Source organism: Lissotriton helveticus, chromosome 8 (genome assembly GCF_964261635.1).
Source record: "Lissotriton helveticus chromosome 8, aLisHel1.1, whole genome shotgun sequence".
Classification (NCBI taxonomy): Eukaryota; Metazoa; Chordata; class Amphibia; order Caudata; family Salamandridae; genus Lissotriton; species Lissotriton helveticus.
The window spans coordinates 470,100,720-470,120,802 of NC_136069.1; the positions used below are offsets into that span (position 1 = coordinate 470,100,720).

The window sequence follows — 20,083 nt, forward strand, 5'->3', positions numbered from 1 at the left end:
AGCCACATTTTGAAACCTGTTCGGACAGCTTTTGTGGTGACAACTGGCTTCAGGTCGTGGTCACTCTTTAGTTGTCGCCAGTTTACTTCTATGCTCTTTTGCCTTCACTGAATTGCTATTGACAAAGAGGGGAAGGCACACGGGTTGCGAAACCCATCAAGTGCAAGGTTATTTGAGGCTATGAGGGCAATGCTGTTGGCAGTGTGGACTAGTCGACACTGTCTCGGTTATTGAAACAAAAAAGTCTTATGCTTCTTATATTTTTGTGCACACGATTCCCTGGCTGCAGTGTACAGAAACTCCATACCGATGCTGCAGACTGAAGACCTAGGACCCATGCTGTGTTCTTCACTATGGAGCACTACCCTCAGAGCAGACCACACAGCGCCAAATGGGGACCTGGGTTAGAGCCTCGGCTGGGACGATGAACATCCTCTGATACTGGGCAAATCACTAGGGGCCAGATGTAGGTGGCCAAATAGCGAGCGCTAACGCTGACAGGGAACACATGGCTTGCCAGTTCGGGCTGGACTGTTCCCATGAGGCACAGGGTCAGACTGATTTGCATATAGCCATGTCTGAACTGGGGTGGCAGAGTGGGCTAAAGAACGGTGATGGATCAAACCCAGATCTTTTGACTGGGTGTGAGTGTTTGATTGGCTCAGATGCTCTGTCCATCACCACCCCCTTTTGTACCACTTTGGCCACCTAAGTGTGGCAGGGTATGCTCAGACGTGAGTCCCTTGCTCACTTTGCCACTGGATTCAAGCAAGCCGGGCTGAAGACGGCTGGAATGCCAGAAACCGGTCCTCGGAAGCTTGTTTCCTGTCCAGGGAAGACATGGCTTGGCAGTTCAGGCTAGACTGTTCCCATGAGGCACAGGGGCAGACTGATTTGCATATAGCCATGTCTGAACTGGGGTGGCAGAGTGGGCTAAAGAACGGTGATGGATCAAACCCAGATCTTTTGACTGGGTGTGAGTGTTTGATTGGCTCAGATGCTCTGTCCATCACCACCCTTTTGTACCGCTTTGGCCGCCATAAGTGTGGCAGGGTATGCTCAGACGTGAGTCCCTTGCTCACTTTGCCACTGGACTCAAGCAAGCCGGGCTGAAGACGGCTGGAATGCCAGAAACCGGTCCTCGGAAGCTTGTTTCCGGTCCAGGGAAGACATGGCTTGGCAGTTCGGGCTGGACTGTTCCCATGAGGCACAGGGTCAGACTGATTTGCATATAGCCATGTCTGAACTGGGGTGGCAGAGTGGGCTAAAGAACGGTGATGGATCAAACCCATATCTTTTGACTGGGTGTGAGTGTTTGATTGGCTCAGATGCTCTGTCCATCACCACCCCCTTTTGTACCGCTATCATCGCTATTTGGCAGCGGGCAATGTTGGTAAGTGGAAACCTATTACCAAAATAAGGAATCGCAAAATTGTGATTCCTTATTGTGCTCTTGCATTTAAGGAATCGCAAATTGCAATTCCTTAAATGCAATGTAAGTAGCACAAAAGAAAGCACACTTTAGCCTTAAGGAATCGCTAATTACCACCAACTTCAAGTTGGTGGTAATTAGCGATTTCCTTTAAAAAAGCATTTTTTTTTTTAAGTGCCACTCATGCCCTTAGGGCAGAGGTCTTCAAACTTTTTGATGCCGAGACCCCCTTGTAAAACCTTTTTAGGCGTAAGGACCCCCTTACGACAAAAGATTCTAGAAACTGGTACTCCTCATCATCAACAACTATCGACAACCATAAATGCGCCTGTTAGACCTCATCACATCCATCCATCATTCATCCACCCACACTTTCACACATCCATCCATCCATCCATCATTCATCCACCCACACTTTCACACATCCATCCATCCTTCATCCATGCAACCTTTTACCCATCCATCCATACATCCATCCTTCATCCACCCTTTCATCCTTCCATCCATACGTCCATCCTTTACCTATCCACCCATCTATTCATCCACCCACCTTTTCACACATTCATCCATCATTCATCCATGCAACCTTTTACCCATCCATCCATACATCCATCCTTCATCCATCCACCCTTTCATCCTTCCATCCATACATCCATCCACCATTTCACCTATCCATCCTTCATCCATCCACCCTTTCATTATTCCATCCATACATCCTTCCACCCTTTCATCCATACATACATCCTTCATCCACCCACCCTTTCATCCATCCATCCACCCATCATTCATCCCCCCACCTTTTCACACATCCATCCATGCATCCATCATTCATCCATGCAACCTTTTATCCACCCATACATCCATCCTTCATCCATCTACCTTTTTGTCCTTCCATCCATACATACATCCTTCATCCATCCACCCTTTCATCCATCCACCCTTTCATCCATCCATCCTTCATCCATCCACCTACCCTTTCATCCATCCATCCATCCATCCACCCATCATTCATCCCCCACCTTTTCACACATCCATCCATACATCCATCCTTCATCCAGCCACCCTTTCATCCATCCATCATTCATCCATGCAACCTTTTTATCTATCCATACATCCATCCTTCATCCATCTACCTTTTTGTCCTTCCATCCATCCATACATCCTTCATCCATCCACCCTTTCATCCATCCATCCTTCATCCATCCACCCACCCTTTCATCCATCATTCATCCATGCAACCTTGAATCCATCCATACATCCTTCATCCATCTACCCTTTTGTCCATCCATCCATACATACATCCTTCATCCATCCACCCTTTCATCCATCCATCCACCCACCTTTTCACACATCCATCCATCCTTCATCCATCCATCCACCCTTTCATCTTTACATCCATCCACTCATCATTCATCCACCCACCTTTTCACACATCCATCCATTCATCCTTCATCCATCCATCCACCCTTTCATCTTTACTTCCATCCACTCATCATTCATCCACCCACCTTTTCACACATCCATCTATTCATCCTTACATCCACCCATCCATCCTTCATCCTTCCTTCCATCCATCCATCCATCCGCCCACCCTTCATCCTTCCATCTACACATACATTCATCCTTCATCCACCCACCTTTTCTGTGCCTCTCTCATGGGGGTGGGGTCAGTATCTCTCTGCGTCTTCTTCCTTCTTCTTCCTCTCTCATGGGAGGGCATCTCTGTGCTTCCCTGCTTGGGGGGGGGGGAGATGGGGGGAGCAGACAGGCTGTATAAACACCTCACCGTGAAGAACAGTCTTAGGCACATTTCTCCTGCACAGGCGCCAGGTGTGAGGGCTCGTGGGACTTGAACCAATGACTGTAATGTCCTTCTGCTGTTTGCTATGTGTGTTTGTAAAGCGCTCTGATACCTACGGGTTAAGCTAGCGCTATATAAAACGTTAAAAATAAAAATAAACCCCACAGCTAAGTCCATTGATTGAACTCAAAGGGCTACAGCCTCCTCCCCCAGACCCCCCCCCCCCCCACTCCCCAGCACGTGTAAGTGAGCCCGGCTGAAACAGCTTCGGGACACACAGAAAGGCACACCCGAGTACTTCACAGGTCTTCAGAAGACCTTTACTTGTTAATGAGGCGTGAATTAGGCCTCCGCCGTGATCACCCGGCCTCAATCAGCCTGACGCCAGGAACTGCTGCACGCTCCAACAGAATCTGCGACCCCCTTCCCAGGACTCCACGACCCCCCTGGGGGTCGCGCCCCACAGATTGAAGACCTCTGCCTTAGGGCATGTATGTGCGCCACATGTGCACACATTCACATTCCATGGGTGCAACAGGGTGTTCTTTTGGAACCCTGGCACCCTTGAAATTGCACCCGCAATTTGCGAGTGCCTCTTGGTGACTCGCAAATTGTGGGAGCAATTCCTATGGGCATGGCCCATAGGAATGAATGGGAAGGTATTCCTTAATTGCGAATCGCAATTTGCGATTCACAATTAAGGAATATTAAGGAGTCGCAAAAAATATTGCGATTCCTACCTACATGTCATTTTGCAATTCCTTAATAGCGATTCTCTAAAAATCGCTATTAAGGAATCGCAAACATGCATTTACCTACATCTGGCCCTAAATCTCCCCGTGCAGATCAAAATGAATGTGTCAGTCTGTAACGCAACTGGTGCTCAGGTAAAGCACTCTGATACCCTCGGGTCGAGTTCGCGCTATGTAAACCTAAAAAAAAAACCTATGTGGCAAATCCATAATTATTTGAAAAACGCAGCGGCCGTATAATTCCAGTGGCCCTGATTATTATTTCCACATCATCCCGCACTACTTACTGTTTGGTTATCATACGCCCCTCCCCGCCCCCTCTGATGAATGTTTGTATAGGACTAGACTATTATACATATCAGAAATACGCTGAATCATCGCAAATTGAATGCTTCATCTCTCAGACGTTATCTCTCAGACGTACACAACGCAATTTATTTTGTTTTGTTCTTCATTGCAGCAATCTTTTACAATGCTTTGAATGTGGACATGCTTCGCTCAGCAAGATCCAAGTACCACAAACACATCTTCCTTGAGAAAGCGGCGCACTTCAAAACCCTCCTTGACTCTGCAAAAAATAGACCCAAAAAACGTTTCGATCTCATCAAGAGTCCTAGCTGCCCTCCCCCAACCTCCAAGGTGGAGGATTCTACTAAGAGAGCAGCGGATTTCGCTATTTTCTTCGATGAAAAAGTGAAATCACTTGTGGATCAGGTCGCTCATCCTACCCCTCCAGAGGAGCCCAAATCCCTAGCCATTTGGCAGAGCTTTGACCCCATATCTGAGGATGCCCTTCTCAAGTGCATACGCGAAACAAAGCCCTCCAACCATTCTCTTGACCCTATCCCAAGTGCCATTGCCATTGACTTCTATACCCATTCCCTTTCCTATTGGACCACTCTGATCAACCTCTCCCTCTGGCAAGGCTCCCTTCCTGTCTCCTTCAAAACTGGGCAGGTCACCCCACTGCTTAAAAAACACACAGCTGATGCAAATGACCTCAACAACTTCCGCCCCATCACTAACCTTCCCTTTCTTGCGAAGATCACAGAAAGATGTGTAGCAAAACAACTCTATCGTCATATCAAGGACAATGATCTTCTTGACAACTGTCAATCAGGATTCATCCAAAACTACAGCACTGAAACAGCCCTACTGCAAGTGGTTGATGACGCGCTGAGGATACTCGATTCAGGGGGGTCCTGTCTTCTAATTCTCCTTGACCTGTCTGCAGCCTTTGACACTGTCAATCACAATACCCTCCTCAATATTCTTCAACAGAGAATGGGCATGGAGGGCACTGTGCTTAAATGGTTTGCATCGTTCCTCCCGGACAGATCTCAAATGATCAAAATAGCGAACAGTCTTTCTTCTCCTGTGGCGGTAGGTCAAGGTGTTCCCCAAGGCTCTATACTTGCACCCACATTGTTCAATCTCTATTTAGAACCACTGGGAAATCTCCTAAGCAAATCCGGGATTCACTATCACCTCTATGCAGACGACACTCAACTCTACCTCAAGGGTGCCTCCACTCACGATCTCTCCATCCTAAGTTCTACTCTCGACTCCATTCAAAACTGGATGTCAACTCACCAACTGATCCTGAATCGCTCCAAAACTGAATTCATCCTCTTCTCCTCCTCACTCTCTCCTCCTCCGGTTCAATCATGGATGGATCAGATGAATCTGCTGAACAACAAACCCATCATTGTCGACAGCGCAAAATCCCTTGGTGTCATACTAGACAAAAAACTCAATCTAACTCCCCACATCAATTCCATTGCAAAATCTGCTCGATACCAACTGCGCCTTCTTTGGGGAATCCGTCGCTTCTTCCCGGAGCAGGGCCTTATAACCTTGGTGCAATCGCTGGTCCTCTCCAGACTGGACTACTGCAATTCTCTTCTTACTGGCCTCCCCAAATCTCACCTATCCCCACTTAAGTCTGTTTTCCATTCTGCAGCTCGGTTCATTTATGGGGCCAAAAGAAGCGATCACATCACACCGATGTTATCCACCCTCCGCTGGCTTCCCCTCGAGGCTAGAGCTATCTACAAGACCGCCTGTATCACCCACAAAGCCTTGTACTCCTCTCCTCGCTACCTGGCGAATAAACTGAAACTCTCTGGAGGCTCTAGACCTTCACGCAATGCAGAGAACCTTCTGCTTGAACCTCCCACTTTCAAGAAGGAAAGAACGATGGCCCAATCCTTTTCAGGCAACGCAGTGAGAATCTGGAACTCCTTACCGCCTCAGCTCCGGACCACCGCCTCCTCCCAGGCCTTCAAAAGGGACCTCAAAGTTCTCCTCCTCCAGTCACCTCCAAAAGTAATTCACGTCCTCTTTGTTATTTGAAGGAAGACCTCCCACTACTGAAAAACCTACTCACCTTGGAAGTGCTTTCCCAGTGTGTTCTTGTGGTTGGAATGCCTGACTTTCTTTATGGAGTATTTCCCTTGTACTTGTGTTTGGTACCCTTTTGTAACATGCACACACCACTTGGCCCTTGTAACACACGGTTTGCTACCTCTCACATGTTTTTGCCTTTGATACCTGCACAAGTGCCACCTTTGCCTACGTAACGCTTGTTTCCTGTGCCTGAGTGTCTAGCTCATATTGCAGTATTATACCTCAAACTATACTTTGTTTTCTCTTATATCCTGCACACTTGTCACTTTTTCCTCTTGTGCACTCTTTACTACCTCATGTATTTTTGGTTGCTCACAATTTTTACTACCTCATGTGTTTTATTTGCTCACAATTGTCACTTTTACCTTATGTAACGTAACGTCTACTTTTGTAATCAGTTCCTGTGTAATGTTCTCATCATGTATCATTTGTGTTCCTATTGTGAAGCGCTCTGACGCCTTCGGGTAAAGTCTGCGCTATATAAAAATGCATAAATAAATAATGCTTTCGTAACTATTCAAAACTGAAAACTTACGGGTTGGCTTTGCAAATGCTTATTCTTTATGCGCCGCTAAACGCAATGAACAATATTTGAAAAGAAAACGCATGCTTTCTGGTTCTGCAGTGTCAGACTATCACTTCCTGCAGGGTGCAATGTGCATGCAGTCCTCGTGAATGTCGTTTGGCACAGGCTGTGGTGCAGCCCTGGGAGGGGCATCCGCAGCTGTGGGAGACGTAGCAGGGGTGGAGCGGCGCTTGCCAGTTTTCCATATCGATTTCTTTTCCAGGATTGCTTGCGTTGGCCGAGGATCGAGAGCTGGATTCCCTAAGGAGTGCGAGAGTGCGACAACGTATCCCTCCGCCATGACAGCCCCGGAATGATCCCCTTCCACAGCTCTCGGCCCTACTCTGAGGAGAGTCAGAAGAGGGGCGGCGCCGGGGATCTCCTCTCCGAATGACGGTAAGAGCCGAGCAACACCGAATTATCCCGGCCGCCGAGGGCTGCCCCTTAGCCGCTGACTGACTGCACCGCCTGGCATCAAACGCGGATAGGCCTGAGGAAGTCCCGGAAAGCATGCTCAACAAAACCGGAGATTGGGATGGGGTGGGTTTTGCAGTCTCACGTGAGCTCCCAGCCGCGGATATGCTAATTAACACAAGAAAGGGGAAACATTGAAAATCATTACAATCATCATCGCGCTGTTTTTAATTGCACGGTTTGCACCGAAGAACAAAGAAAAAAAGGATACACGATTTGCCTAATTGTAGAATTCGGAATTGGTCTCCTTCTTAATTGGGTGCAGTGGCTACAGTATTCTCCGTTTGTGTAGGTGCGACCGGTCAGAGTGATGCTTCTCCGGGTAACCAGTGTTCCTCCCCGTTCAGTCGATTATAATTGGATTTTTATGTCACATATCTGGGGATTTTGTATAAAACGTCAGTGTATGCATATGTTGTATGCATTAGAGGAAAGCACATTGTCTTGAAGTGTTAAACTTTTTGGTCTGAGTGTAACGTCGCCAACGGACAGACATCAGGCTACGGCAAATTCACTTTTTCAGTGTAACCAGGCAATGGTCTTCGTGCACTCAGTGTCTGCTCCGTGTGTTGTCATTTGTGCTCTTTGGATATGTGTCTCTGTATGCTTCTACTGTGCGAACGCTGGCCCGATTGTTTTTAGGTCTCGCCTGGCGTTGCAGCGCGAAAGTGCTGTCGCCAGCGAGACTTATTGTGATTGACTTGCCTTCCAAGTGGTGCACGAGCAGACTGTGGTCTGTGGACGCGCTTTTGAAGACGCCCTTGCTTCTAAAGTTTCATTATTCGCGCTTGCTTCTAAAGTTTCACTTTCATTTTCTTAATGCGCACGCGCGCTGCAAATGCACTCTTCGTCATGTTTCATTTAGGCGGGGCCCTCAGCGGGTAATTCGGTAGGTGCTGGGTGGGTTTATGGGTTGATTCTGCTGGCTACTCAGCACTTCAGTAGACAGCGAGCTTCACCTCCGCTGCTGCCGGTCCTGTGCTTTAATCCGGCTCCCCGACCGTAGCCACACTTCATGTCTCTCAATCTCGCCCCACGCCGCTGCCTGCTCCCTGGCCACACACCGAGCAAGGTGTCTCCGCTCACCGCCGCTCTTCACTCGCGGGCCGTGAGTTCACCCAACACTGTTGCCGGTACTGCACACTCTGCAATAACGGGCCAGGAGTCTCATACCTGGTGGCACGCTCCTGCCCCCACCGCAGCTTGTTATCTCACTTTCTGCCGCTGCTCTTGCTTTTCTTGGGCGGGGACAGGAGGTTTACCCTCCCCGCCCTACACGTAGGCCCCGTCCCGTGCACCTCCCTCCCCTGGGCTTTCACTTGGCATCTCTGTGCCCGGGCTGTGGCATCCGCAGTGCTGAGGAGGCAGTCGTCGTGCTGTGCAGAGTAAACTCCTTTCCGGATGCCATGCGCCGGTTTCGCGTCCCACCTTCCGGAGAGACTCGACCCTGACACTACCAGGAGTCACTTTACTTATTTGGGTTTTCTTTGAACGCCGCTGCGTGGCTTTGGGGTGTGTGAGAGGGGTGCTGAAGAGACCCGTCGCAGCACCTGAGCGGGGAAAGAGAGGCCCTCATGAAGGCAGGAGCGGCGGACTCAGGTGAGGCTTCCTCGGCATAGAGATGTGGGATAGGGGCGCTGTCACCTCTGTCCGCATAGCCAGGTAATACAGGACGTAGTTGGGGGGCTTCCCCAGCTCCGCAGTCTCCAGCTTCATTAAACCTTCTCTTTTCTTCCCGACATCCTCTTTCTTCGTCTCACTCCATCGTGCCTACACATCTCCTCTCTTTTCTTCTCTTCGTTCTGTTGTCCATCTTCCTGACTCCTATTTTCTTTTGTTGTTTCTCCCTCTCTCTCTAAATTGCACCTCTCCCCACCTTCTGTGTCCTCTTTCCTTCCACACCTCTCTTCTTTTCAGGTCTACTACTCTCTCCTCTCTGTACTCTTTACTAATCTCCAGATTTTTCTCTTCCTCCTTTTTTTCTTCTCTGCACCTCGCCCTTCATTTAAAATATGCCTTTTGCTCTCTATGCATCACCTCCTCTTCTCTCTCACTTACCCATAGCAACTCTTTCCTCTTCCTCGTTTTACCCCCTCTGTATCTCCTTCCTGCCCATATGTTCTCTATCGCCACCGTAGCCCCTTTCGCCTGCTCTGTGCATGCATCCACCACCCTTGACTTACCTCGGCATTTGTTATCCCGGGAGTAGAGGGTGTGAGTTACAAGCAAAGCTGCCGACTTTGCAACAGGGAAACCAGCTCCAAGTTCCGGCATAGGCGCCGCATCCTTTGATTCTGGGCAAATGACTCAATATCCCTGGGTTTAATGTAACTAGTGCACCTGTAAAGTCCACCAATACGCAATATAAAACTGTGAAAAACAATAAATGTCTGTTCTCGTCTCTCCGTTCTTTTCTTAGGCTGCTCTCCCTTAAGTTTCTTTACTCCTTTTCCCGATGTTTCTTGTGTTGTTATGGTTTTTATGTCTTCTTCTGTCTCTGCACCTCTCCCATTTGCTCGCTTTTTTTTTACCATTTAAAGCATTCGATTTTGTTTGTTGTTTTTTTTAGCACGGTGGATCAGTAGTTTAAGCAGTGAGGGCTGACACCTGCTTGTGAACTATAGGTCACAAGTTCGAATCTCGATAGGGCCACTTCAGTCTTTTATGCTTCCCAGGTCGACACTTTAAGGACCAATACATTAGGTAATAATCCTAGCAGTTTTTCTACCACATTGAAACGACAAAACCCGTGTTCTGCCCAATGTCTGTAGACGTTTGGTATTGTCATCTGATCTCTGGTTATCTTGTAACACCCATTGCTCTCTGGTAGTGCAAGTTTGTTTTTTCATCTAGCACACATAACCCCCCACACATACACAACCCCCCCACACATACACAACCCCCCCACACATACACAACCCCCCCACACACACAACCCCCCCACACATACAACCCCACACACACAACCCCCCACACACAGCACCCCCACACACACAACGCCCCACACACACAACGCCCCACACACACAACGCCCCACACACACAACGCCCCACACACACAACGCCCCACACACACAACGCCCCACACACACAACGCCCCACACACACAACGCCCCACACACACAACGCCCCACACACACAACGCCCCACACACACAACGCCCCACACACACAACGCCCCACACACACAACGCCCCACACACACAATGCCCCACACACACAACCCCCACACACAACCCCCACACAAACCATCTATCTATCTTATCTAACTATCTACAAGCCCTCACTCTATCTATCTATCGCCCTTACTCTATCTGTCTATCTTATCTGTCTGATCTGTCTTGTCTGTCTTGCCTCTCTGTCTGTATATCTATCTATCTATCTATCTATACACAACGCCCCACACACACAATGCCCCACACACACAACGCCCCACACACACAACCCCCACACACAACCCCCACACAAACCATCTATCTATCTTATCTAACTATCTACAAGCCCTCACTCTATCTATCTATCGCCCTTACTCTATCTGTCTATCTTATCTGTCTGATCTGTCTTGTCTGTCTTGCCTCTCTGTCTGTATATCTATCTATCTATCTATCTATCTATCTATCTATCTATCTATCTATCTATCTATCTATCTATCTATCTATCTATCTATCGCCCTCCCTCTATCTATCGCCCCCCTCTATCTATCTATCGCACTCACTCTATCTATCCCATCACCACAGCATCACTCAGCACCACCACAGCATCAATCTGTGCAACCATTCAACAACAACTGGTTCTAATGTTCTCTCAATGTTTTAAGCTTGTGAGGCGTGCAGCAGTGTGAGGCGTGCAGCAGTGTGTGGCGCGCAGCAGTGTGCAGCATGCAGCAGTGTGAGGCGTGCAGCAGTGTGAGGCGTGCAGCAGTGTGAGGCGTGCAGCAGTGTGAGGCGTGCAGCAGTGTGTGGCGTGCAGCAGTGTGTGGCGTACAGCAGTGTGTCGTACAGCACTTTTGGTGGGGGGGACTTAAATGTTGTAGTGGATCCAGATCTGGATAGATCGGGGCAGAGGTCACATCAAACAGGGCGCTGTTGCAGGTCGGGAAACAATGGCTGGTTGCCTGTGGGTTGTGCGATGTGTGGTGTATACAGCATCCTAATAAGCGCAATTATACCTACTTCTCAGCGGTGCACAAAACATATGCGCGTCTTGATCACTTTTTAGCCTCCTCATCTCTTCTCCCCAACTTGCACGCGCGGATATCACCCCCCACTCCCTCTCAGACCATGCCCTCATTTTGGTGCTGCTGCCAGCACGGTGCTCGCGCTCAGCCCCGCCGGGTTGGAGACTCCGCGAATCCCTTCTCCACTCTGAAGAGGTCACCCAGCGGATCCGAGATAATATAGTACATTACTTCTCTGAGAACGACCAGGGGGGTACACCCCTCGCGGCGGTGTGGGATGCTTTGAAGTTGGTGGTGCGGGGTGAATTCATCGTGGCTGCAGCTTCATATGCGATCCTGCGCAGAGAGAGGCAAGTGGAATTAGAAAAGGAGGTGGAAGATCTGGAGGCAGTTCATAAGCGGACGGGAGCTCCGAGGGTTTGGAGGGAATTGGAAACCCAGCTGCGCATGCTGAATTATCTGGACCTAGGTAGGGCTGAGCATGCTCTCTTGTGTCTGCAGGACAAATTCTATCTCAGTGGGAACAAGTGGGGACAAGTGTGGGAAGATGCTAGCACACAGATTACGTTTATTATTTTAACAAGGGAACCCGAACAGTTGGCTGAGGACCGTGGGTAGTTTATGTTTTGAAAGAACAAAGGTCCTTAGCTTATCAGAATCAAATTTTACAAATGAAAATATAGGCCATATTAGGAAACTATATTTGTCCTCTGTCCAGCCGGACAGGGTATTTATTTTAACAATTTTGGAACAGATACTTAGATAGTTTTTGGCACAGTCCTGTACCACATTCAGGAGAAGACAAAACAAACAATAAAAGGGAAGGTTTTCAGGCAAAGAAAGAGCAAGTGCTGGCCACTTTAGAGTCAAATTTCAAATTAACGTGTATGCCAGAAAACACAACAAACAGCAAGAATGTAACACAATGGTTAGGCTGTGAGCGTGCTACAGAAAGTCGACGTTTCGATCCCTTAAAAAGCTCTAGTTACATGGGATCATCATCAGGACACAAATATGAAAACATTTGCCTGCCAGTCGTTATTAAACACCCGCCTGTTTGAGGAAAGAGATAGAGAGAAAAGAGGGAAGAAAGACAAGGCCAATGGCCAAATTATAAGTGCAACTCCAACAACGTAAACTATCCAATTGCTATGTACATTTTCTTTTTTCTCGAAATCGACTTAACGTGGTCTATTTGTGAAGCAATTGAAATTCTGTGACTTCGAAGAGACGGTTACGTACGTGCATGGTGATTGAGCAGTGATTCTATCGTGACAAAATATAACAGAGGCCAGGGGCTTATGTGAATCAGGGGGGCAAGAGCATTCCTCATATTGAGAATTGGTGACCCCTTCGAGGTTTCGAGAGCAAACATGCTGTGAACAAAGTAATATTTTGTTCAATGTAATATTTAAACTACCGGGGGTTTGGGGATTACAGCTTACCCCAGTGTTGGGCTCCTTAGATCCTGGGCAAACCATTAGCCTCAGTCGATCGTTGTGGAATCATGAGGAGTATTGGGCAATTTTCTATGGAAATAAATTAAATAATAAGTTTTTCCATACAATTGATGATTGTTCCCTTTGACTAGTGAATTATCAGCAAGGGTTGCACGGGGGGCGGTGAGGCCGGGCGTCGGCGTTTACCTGATTATGACGCTGTGCATATGGTCGTCAAGGGGTTATGTCATCAGTTTGGTCATCAGGGTTATTTCTGGAAGGCGAGAATAGGCGGGAATTAAACTCTACGTGGGGATGCTTTAAGGGACTGGTTCGAGGGACAGACAAAAATTGCACTGTTTACCTGATACGTATTGATATGTCCAGACCGAGGTTGGCTGCCCGGTTCAGGGTACGGGTTCAGGGTTGATTCTGGGAAAGGAGGATAAGTAATAAGGACGGGTCAATTTACCGGTCGCAAGGGTGTGGGGATTATACTAAGGATACATTGTGGGAGTTCTTACCTGTAAGAGTGCGATGACTCGAGTTACAGATGGGGTTCGTCGGGCGGGGGAACAGTGTCCTCTCCGTGTCTGCCGGTTGTGCAGTCCGATGGGAGTGAGGCTGCACTGTGATTGTTAAGGCCGGTCTATGAACATAGAAGACGGCGATCCGTGGCGGCCATCTTGGGACGGGTCTGTTTGAGTGAGCCATGGAGGCGGCAGTTTCAAAATAAAACCGGGAGGAGGTAGCACCAAGGGGGCCATTATTGAATGATAAGAAATCATCCATGTAAGCAAAATAAGGAGGGTGAACTCACATTGTATATCATCTGAGCCCAAATACCCTCCTTATTTTGCTTACATGGATGATTTCTTATCATTCAATAATGGCCCCCTTGGTGCTACCTCCTCCCGGTTTTATTTTGAAACTGCCGCCTCCATGGCTCACTCAAACAGACCCGTCCCAAGATGGTCGCCACGGATCGCCGTCTTCTATGTTCATAGACCGGCCTTAACAATCACAGTGCAGCCTCACTCCCATCGGACTGCACAACCGGCAGACACGGAGAGGACACTGTTCCCCCGCCCGACGAACCCCATCTGTAACTCGAGTCATCGCACTCTTACAGGTAAGAACTCCCACAATGTATCCTTAGTATAATCCCCACACCCTTGCGACCGGTAAATTGACCCGTCCTTATTACTTATCCTCCTTTCCCAGAATCAACCCTGAACCCGTACCCTGAACCGGGCAGCCAACCTCGGTCTGGACATATCAATACGTATCAGGTAAACAGTGCAATTTTTGTCTGTCCCTCGAACCAGTCCCTTAAAGCATCCCCACGTAGAGTTTAATTCCCGCCTATTCTCGCCTTCCAGAAATAACCCCGATGACCAAACTGATGACATAACCCCTTGACGACCATATGCACAGCGTCATAATCAGGTAAACGCCGACGCCCGGCCTCACCGCCCCCCGTGCAACCCTTGCTGATAATTCACTAGTCAAAGGGAACAATCATCAATTGTATGGAAAAACTTATTATTTAATTTATTTCCATAGAAAATTGCCCAATACTCCTCATGATTCCACAACGATCGACTGAGGCTAATGGTTTGCCCAGGATCTAAGGAGCCCAACACTGGGGTAAGCTGTAATCCCCAAACCCCCGGTAGTTTAAATATTACATTGAACAAAATATTACTTTGTTCACAGCATGTTTGCTCTCGAAACCTCGAAGGGGTCGCCAATTCTCAATATGAGGAATGCTCTTGCCCCCCTGATTCACATAAGCCCCTGGCCTCTGTTATATTTTGTCACGATAGAATCACTGCTCAATCACCATGCACGTACGTAACCGTCTCTTCGAAGTCACAGAATTTCAATTGCTTCACAAATAGACCACGTTAAGTCGATTTCGAGAAAAAAGAAAATGTACATAGCAATTGGATAGTTTACGTTGTTGGAGTTGCACTTATAATTTGGCCATTGGCCTTGTCTTTCTTCCCTCTTTTCTCTCTATCTCTTTCCTCAAACAGGCGGGTGTTTAATAACGACTGGCAGGCAAATGTTTTCATATTTGTGTCCTGATGAGGATCCCATGTAACTAGAGCTTTTTAAGGGATCGAAACGTCGACTTTCTGTAGCACGCTCACAGCCTAACCATTGTGTTACATTCTTGCTGTTTGTTGTGTTTTCTGGCATACACGTTAATTTGAAATTTGACTCTAAAGTGGCCAGCACTTGCTCTTTCTTTGCCTGAAAACCTTCCCTTTTATTGTTTGTTTTGTCTTCTCATGAATGTGGTACATGACTGTGCCAAAAACTATCTAAGTATCTGTTCCAAAATTGTTAAAATAAATACCCTGTCCGGCTGGACAGAGGACAAATATAGTTTCCTAATATGGCCTATATTTTCATTTGTAAAATTTGATTCTGATAAGCTAAGGACCTTTGTTCTTTCAAAGCACACAGATTACGAGCACAAGCGCAGATGTCTGCAATCCGTTCCATACGAGACCAGAAGGGGTGGAACACACCACAGATGCCCTTATTGTCGATTCCTTTCGTAATTTTTATCAACACCTCTTATGCTAAGGGAGACACCCTTCTGCACGACCCAGGGGCATATTTGGACTCCTGTGATATTTCTCCCTTTCTTAAATCTTCAGCTGATAACTTAGATTCAGCCATTTGCATAGAAGAGGTCATATCGGCGATTTCGAGGTTAAAGGTAGCTAAGTCACCAGGTCCGGATGGCTCCCTGGCCGTGTTTTATAAAACATCTTATGTGGAGCTGGCTCCTTTTTTAACGCTGCTTTTTAACTCCTTCCTGGATACCGGGGAAGTGACGCCTACAATGTCTGAGGCGGCAATTTCCATTAACCTGAAACCCAGGAATGAGCCCAAAGATTGCGGGTCATACCGACCAATCTCGCTCCTTAATATTGATGCAAAATTGTTTGCGAGTGTTTTAGCTTCACGCCTTAACCCCCTTATGGATGATATCGCAGACCCCGACCAATCGGGTTTTATACCGACTCGGGAAGAGGGGGATAACTCTAAACGACTACTGCATCTCATTGACCTTGCACATCGCTTGCCTACACAGGCAGTCCTACTCTCGATCGACGCGGAAAAAGCCTTTGATCGTGTTGACTGGGAGTACTTGTTTGCGGTGATGCATGCAAACGGATTCGGGGATAACTTTATCCTCCCCTACAGCTGCGGTGTGGGTCAATGGATGTAAATGGGCCCTCTTGCCCGGGGAACGCGTCAGGGCTGTCCTTTATCCCCACTTTTATTTGCGCTCTACATGGAGCCATTTGCCCAGCGAATTCGGTCAAATCCTGACATTGTGGGTCTCAAATTTGGAGCTGACACACATAAAATTAGTATGTATGCCGATGATGTCATCCTTTCGCACACTCCACCCCGGTTTACGTTGCAGTCCCTGACTAGGGATTTTACTGCTTTTGGGAACATTGCAGGGTTCAAGGTTAACTTCGCAAAGTCGCAGATTCTCAATATCTGGATTACAGAGAATGAGGTTCTGGACCTGCAGCAAGACTTTGCATTCCTCTAGGCGCCCACGGACATCACTTACTGCGTATTCGCCTAACCTCGACCATCGCTAAAACGGTCTCCCTCAATGACACCATGCTGATGGAGCAAACGACCAAGGCGTTAGCTGCCTGGTCGCGTTTCAAGTTAGCGTGGTATGGGAGGATGGCGGCGGTGAAGATGACAGTGCTCCCACACATCCTTTACATCTTCCAAATGCTATCATTGACCCCACCGCCGGGTGCGCTTCGGAAATTGCAAGGACTACTTAATAAGTTTCTATGGGAGAACAAGAAACAGCGCCTCACGCTTGCGCACATTGCTTCCTCAAAAACACAGGGGGGGGCTAGGCTTACCGTTGGTGGGCGCTTATTACCAAGCGATATGCCTTCGCTACATTGCTGAATGGAACAGGCCCTTATCCAGCAAACATTGGAACTGTAAGGACCAATCAGTGGCTGGACGGAACATATGGCGAGAACTGTGGCAAGCAAAGATCTTGGGTGCTGTACTCCTCGCCGGTTACCTTCTCGACTCTTAAGGTGTGGGACCGGCTAGCTGGCCTGAAGGGTTGGACCACATTTCCTTCTCCTATGTCCCCTATCGTAGATAATCCCAACTTTAAGCTAGGGTTTTCGTCCCCGGTCTTCCATCGATGAAGGGAAGAAGGTTGTAAGAGAGTGGGTTCCCTTTTTGATGTTGAGGGCTTGATCCCTTTTACCCAGTTGCGTAAAGACTATGATCTACCACCTTCAGCTGCCTTCCACTACTCACAATCCGCACATTGGGTTACACGGCCCAAGAACTTTGCCCTAATGTCCCTCACCTTACATCCTTCGAAAAGTGGCTGGTTTGTAAAAAAGATGATCGCAAACTCATATCTGAACTTTACGCCATGATCACTACACTTCCGAAGAGACACTGTACAAAAGCGTTAGTAAGATGGGAGACAGAGCTGGGGAGGCCCTGATCGCATAAAGAGTGGGACAACATTTTGTATTGATTACATCACACTGCTTCCAGCACAGCAGGAGAGGAATCCGCATATAAAGTGGTTACTTACTGGTATTATACTCCAGAGCGCGTTCACTGTTGGGACAGGTCCAAGACAGACCTCTGCTGGCGGGGGTGTGGTCTAACTGGTACCCTAGTTCACTTGATTTGGCATTGCCCGAAACTGGTGCGATATTGGTCAGCAATCATTGATGAAATTGATGCAGCATTTCAGATTACATTGCCACGGGTTCCTGAACATACACTACTGGGTCTTCCTCACCCCTAGGATCTTCCCGCTGAAGTCACTAAGGGGCAGACAGATCACTATGGCATTGCTTGCAGCCCGTCAGGTGCTCTTAGCTCATTGGGGGTCTTTGATAGTCCCTGAACCTCGAGACTGGGTCCACCGACTCTGGCAACTTTTAGCTATGGACCACCTATCTCTTAGTGTAGAGAGGAACAAATTTGCGAAATTATGGGCCCCTTACTTACGGATTATTACCAAAGATATGAGAGAAGTAATGTGCCCGAAATATTAGCAAATTTTACAGCTTATTCGTTAGAACCACCCGGTGCATCTACAGATAAGATTTCTAGATAATTGACTACTGTTATCGGCGACTGTCGTGCAGTCGATTAGGTAGGTCTCAAACTGATGTGGAGGGAGGGTGGAGGGTGGGTCGGGGGGTGGGGTTGTTTTTTTGTTTTGGTGATTTCTCATAAAAGTGGTATCTTCGCTGGGTGCACTAAAACTTAACTAAGGCTTGAATTATCTGCGAGGTCGCCTTCTGGGATGTAGACCTGAACGCTGTGTATTCCTATGCAGTTTCCGCTTTGCCTGCACCCTGATGTAGGCAGCTAAGCTGTGTACTTACTACCACACAATAAAAATGATTGATTCTAAAAGTAATAGTCCCTGCCCTGTATTGGCTAAGACATATACTCAGGAGAGGTTATCCTTGCCTACTAGGATTGCTGCAGGATATGTAAGTAAAAAATTGCTATTTCCACCGTGTAGAGAGGCTACAAGCTATATCCAGGAGCAACTATCCTCACTCTGCATGGAGGCTGTAAGTGTAAGCATAGAGGTCACTATGTCTATGTTCTGAAGTGGCTACAAGATATGCCCAGGAACAACACTTCACAAGAAGCAATTATTCCATCCCTGTAAAGGTTGTAAGTAATGATCAGGGGTTACCATATCCAGAAGTGACTATACCCAATCTGTGCTGGCTCTGAGTTGCAGTTGGGAGAGGTTATCCTCACCTACTAGAATGGCAGAATGGCTGTGTGCTATGTTGCAAGAGTTACTATTATCCATAACTACTAAACATACATACTGTACCCTCCCTGTAGAATGATTGTTCGTTATACCTAGGAGATAATATCCCTACCTGCAAAGTTGCTATGGTGTATCCCAGGAGGAACTAGCCCCATCCTACAGAGAGGTAATAAGGTGATCTTAGGAAAGGCTAGCCCTACCTTCTACAGTGACTATAATCGAAACCCATGAGAAGCTCCACCCACGAGCAATTACTCCACCCTGTGTGTGGCTGTAGGCCAAAACCAAAGGTGGCTTATCACTTACTAGGTTGGTTGAGGGTCATGGTCAGGAATGCCTGTTTATTATCTGTGGAGGGAGGCTGATTTAATTCCGGTATCTCACCAGGAAGCAGAATCTCCACCTTATAGCGAGGTTCTTGATTGTAACTGTTGTCACTGGGTTGTGCACAGCCACGGCAGGTATAATATTTATAGGTAAGAAATGGTTTACCCGATAGTCTGATATTAGAGAGAGAGGGTTACTGGCCTCAGGCACTAAACGGCCCAACGGACGATGCCCGTAAGTTTCTCAACTGGAGATGCCCTCATATTTCTCTTCCTTTGGCTTAACTCCTTGAACTTAGCACCCTACAGGGCTGGTTTAGTTAGCGGAGTCTCATGAATCGGATTGATCAGAAGGACTGAGGCCTAGTGGGACCACGGTGGCTGTTGATACCGGACAAGTGCACCTGGAGGAAGAGGAGAGAAACCGGGTTTTCTAGAAGTTCCCTCCAGACAATAAGTAAAAGAAAACTCCCCAGAGATCTTTAGACCTGGCAGCAAAGAGAAATAGCAACCAAACTAAGCAGCAGTGGCATACAGAGTCATAGAGTAAATAATTCAAATGTTTGCATGCACAGTTAAAGCATTTCCCCCAGTAAGGCACGGAGGTACAGAGCAAGAACAAGACTTCTATTTACATTTTTAAATCTCAAATGCGCATTCTCCTACTGTGGACAATCTCTGGGCGGGCAGGCTTTGTATGTAAAGTGCCAACAAGGCTTCATTTGTACTATAGGTGTAGCAATGGATTTTCCTAACTAGTCCTAAATATACAGAAACGTGTTCAATACACAAAACAGTTGGGGTAAGCTGTCCGAAGTTAGTGGGAGGCCATTAAGCAACCTTAGTTATACAGAAGCAGTGTGGG

General features: G+C 47.6%; 1 protein-coding gene across 2 annotated transcripts in view; it reads left to right on the top strand.

Annotated features, from left to right (window-relative positions):
• Positions 1-20,083, top strand: part of TRIM13 (tripartite motif containing 13) — a 197,406-nt gene that overhangs the window by 111,931 nt on the left and 65,392 nt on the right. Inside the window, exon 1 of one of the 2 annotated variants that reach the window (XM_078657372.1) lies at positions 6,941-7,355. The exons of the other annotated variant lie outside the window; for it this stretch is intronic. Within the exon in view, the coding sequence (XP_078513498.1) occupies positions 7,350-7,355 (6 nt within the window). The 5' untranslated portion in view covers positions 6,941-7,349. Of the gene's footprint in view, positions 1-6,940; positions 7,356-20,083 lie in introns of those variants that run through there. 2 annotated transcript variants of the gene reach the window in all.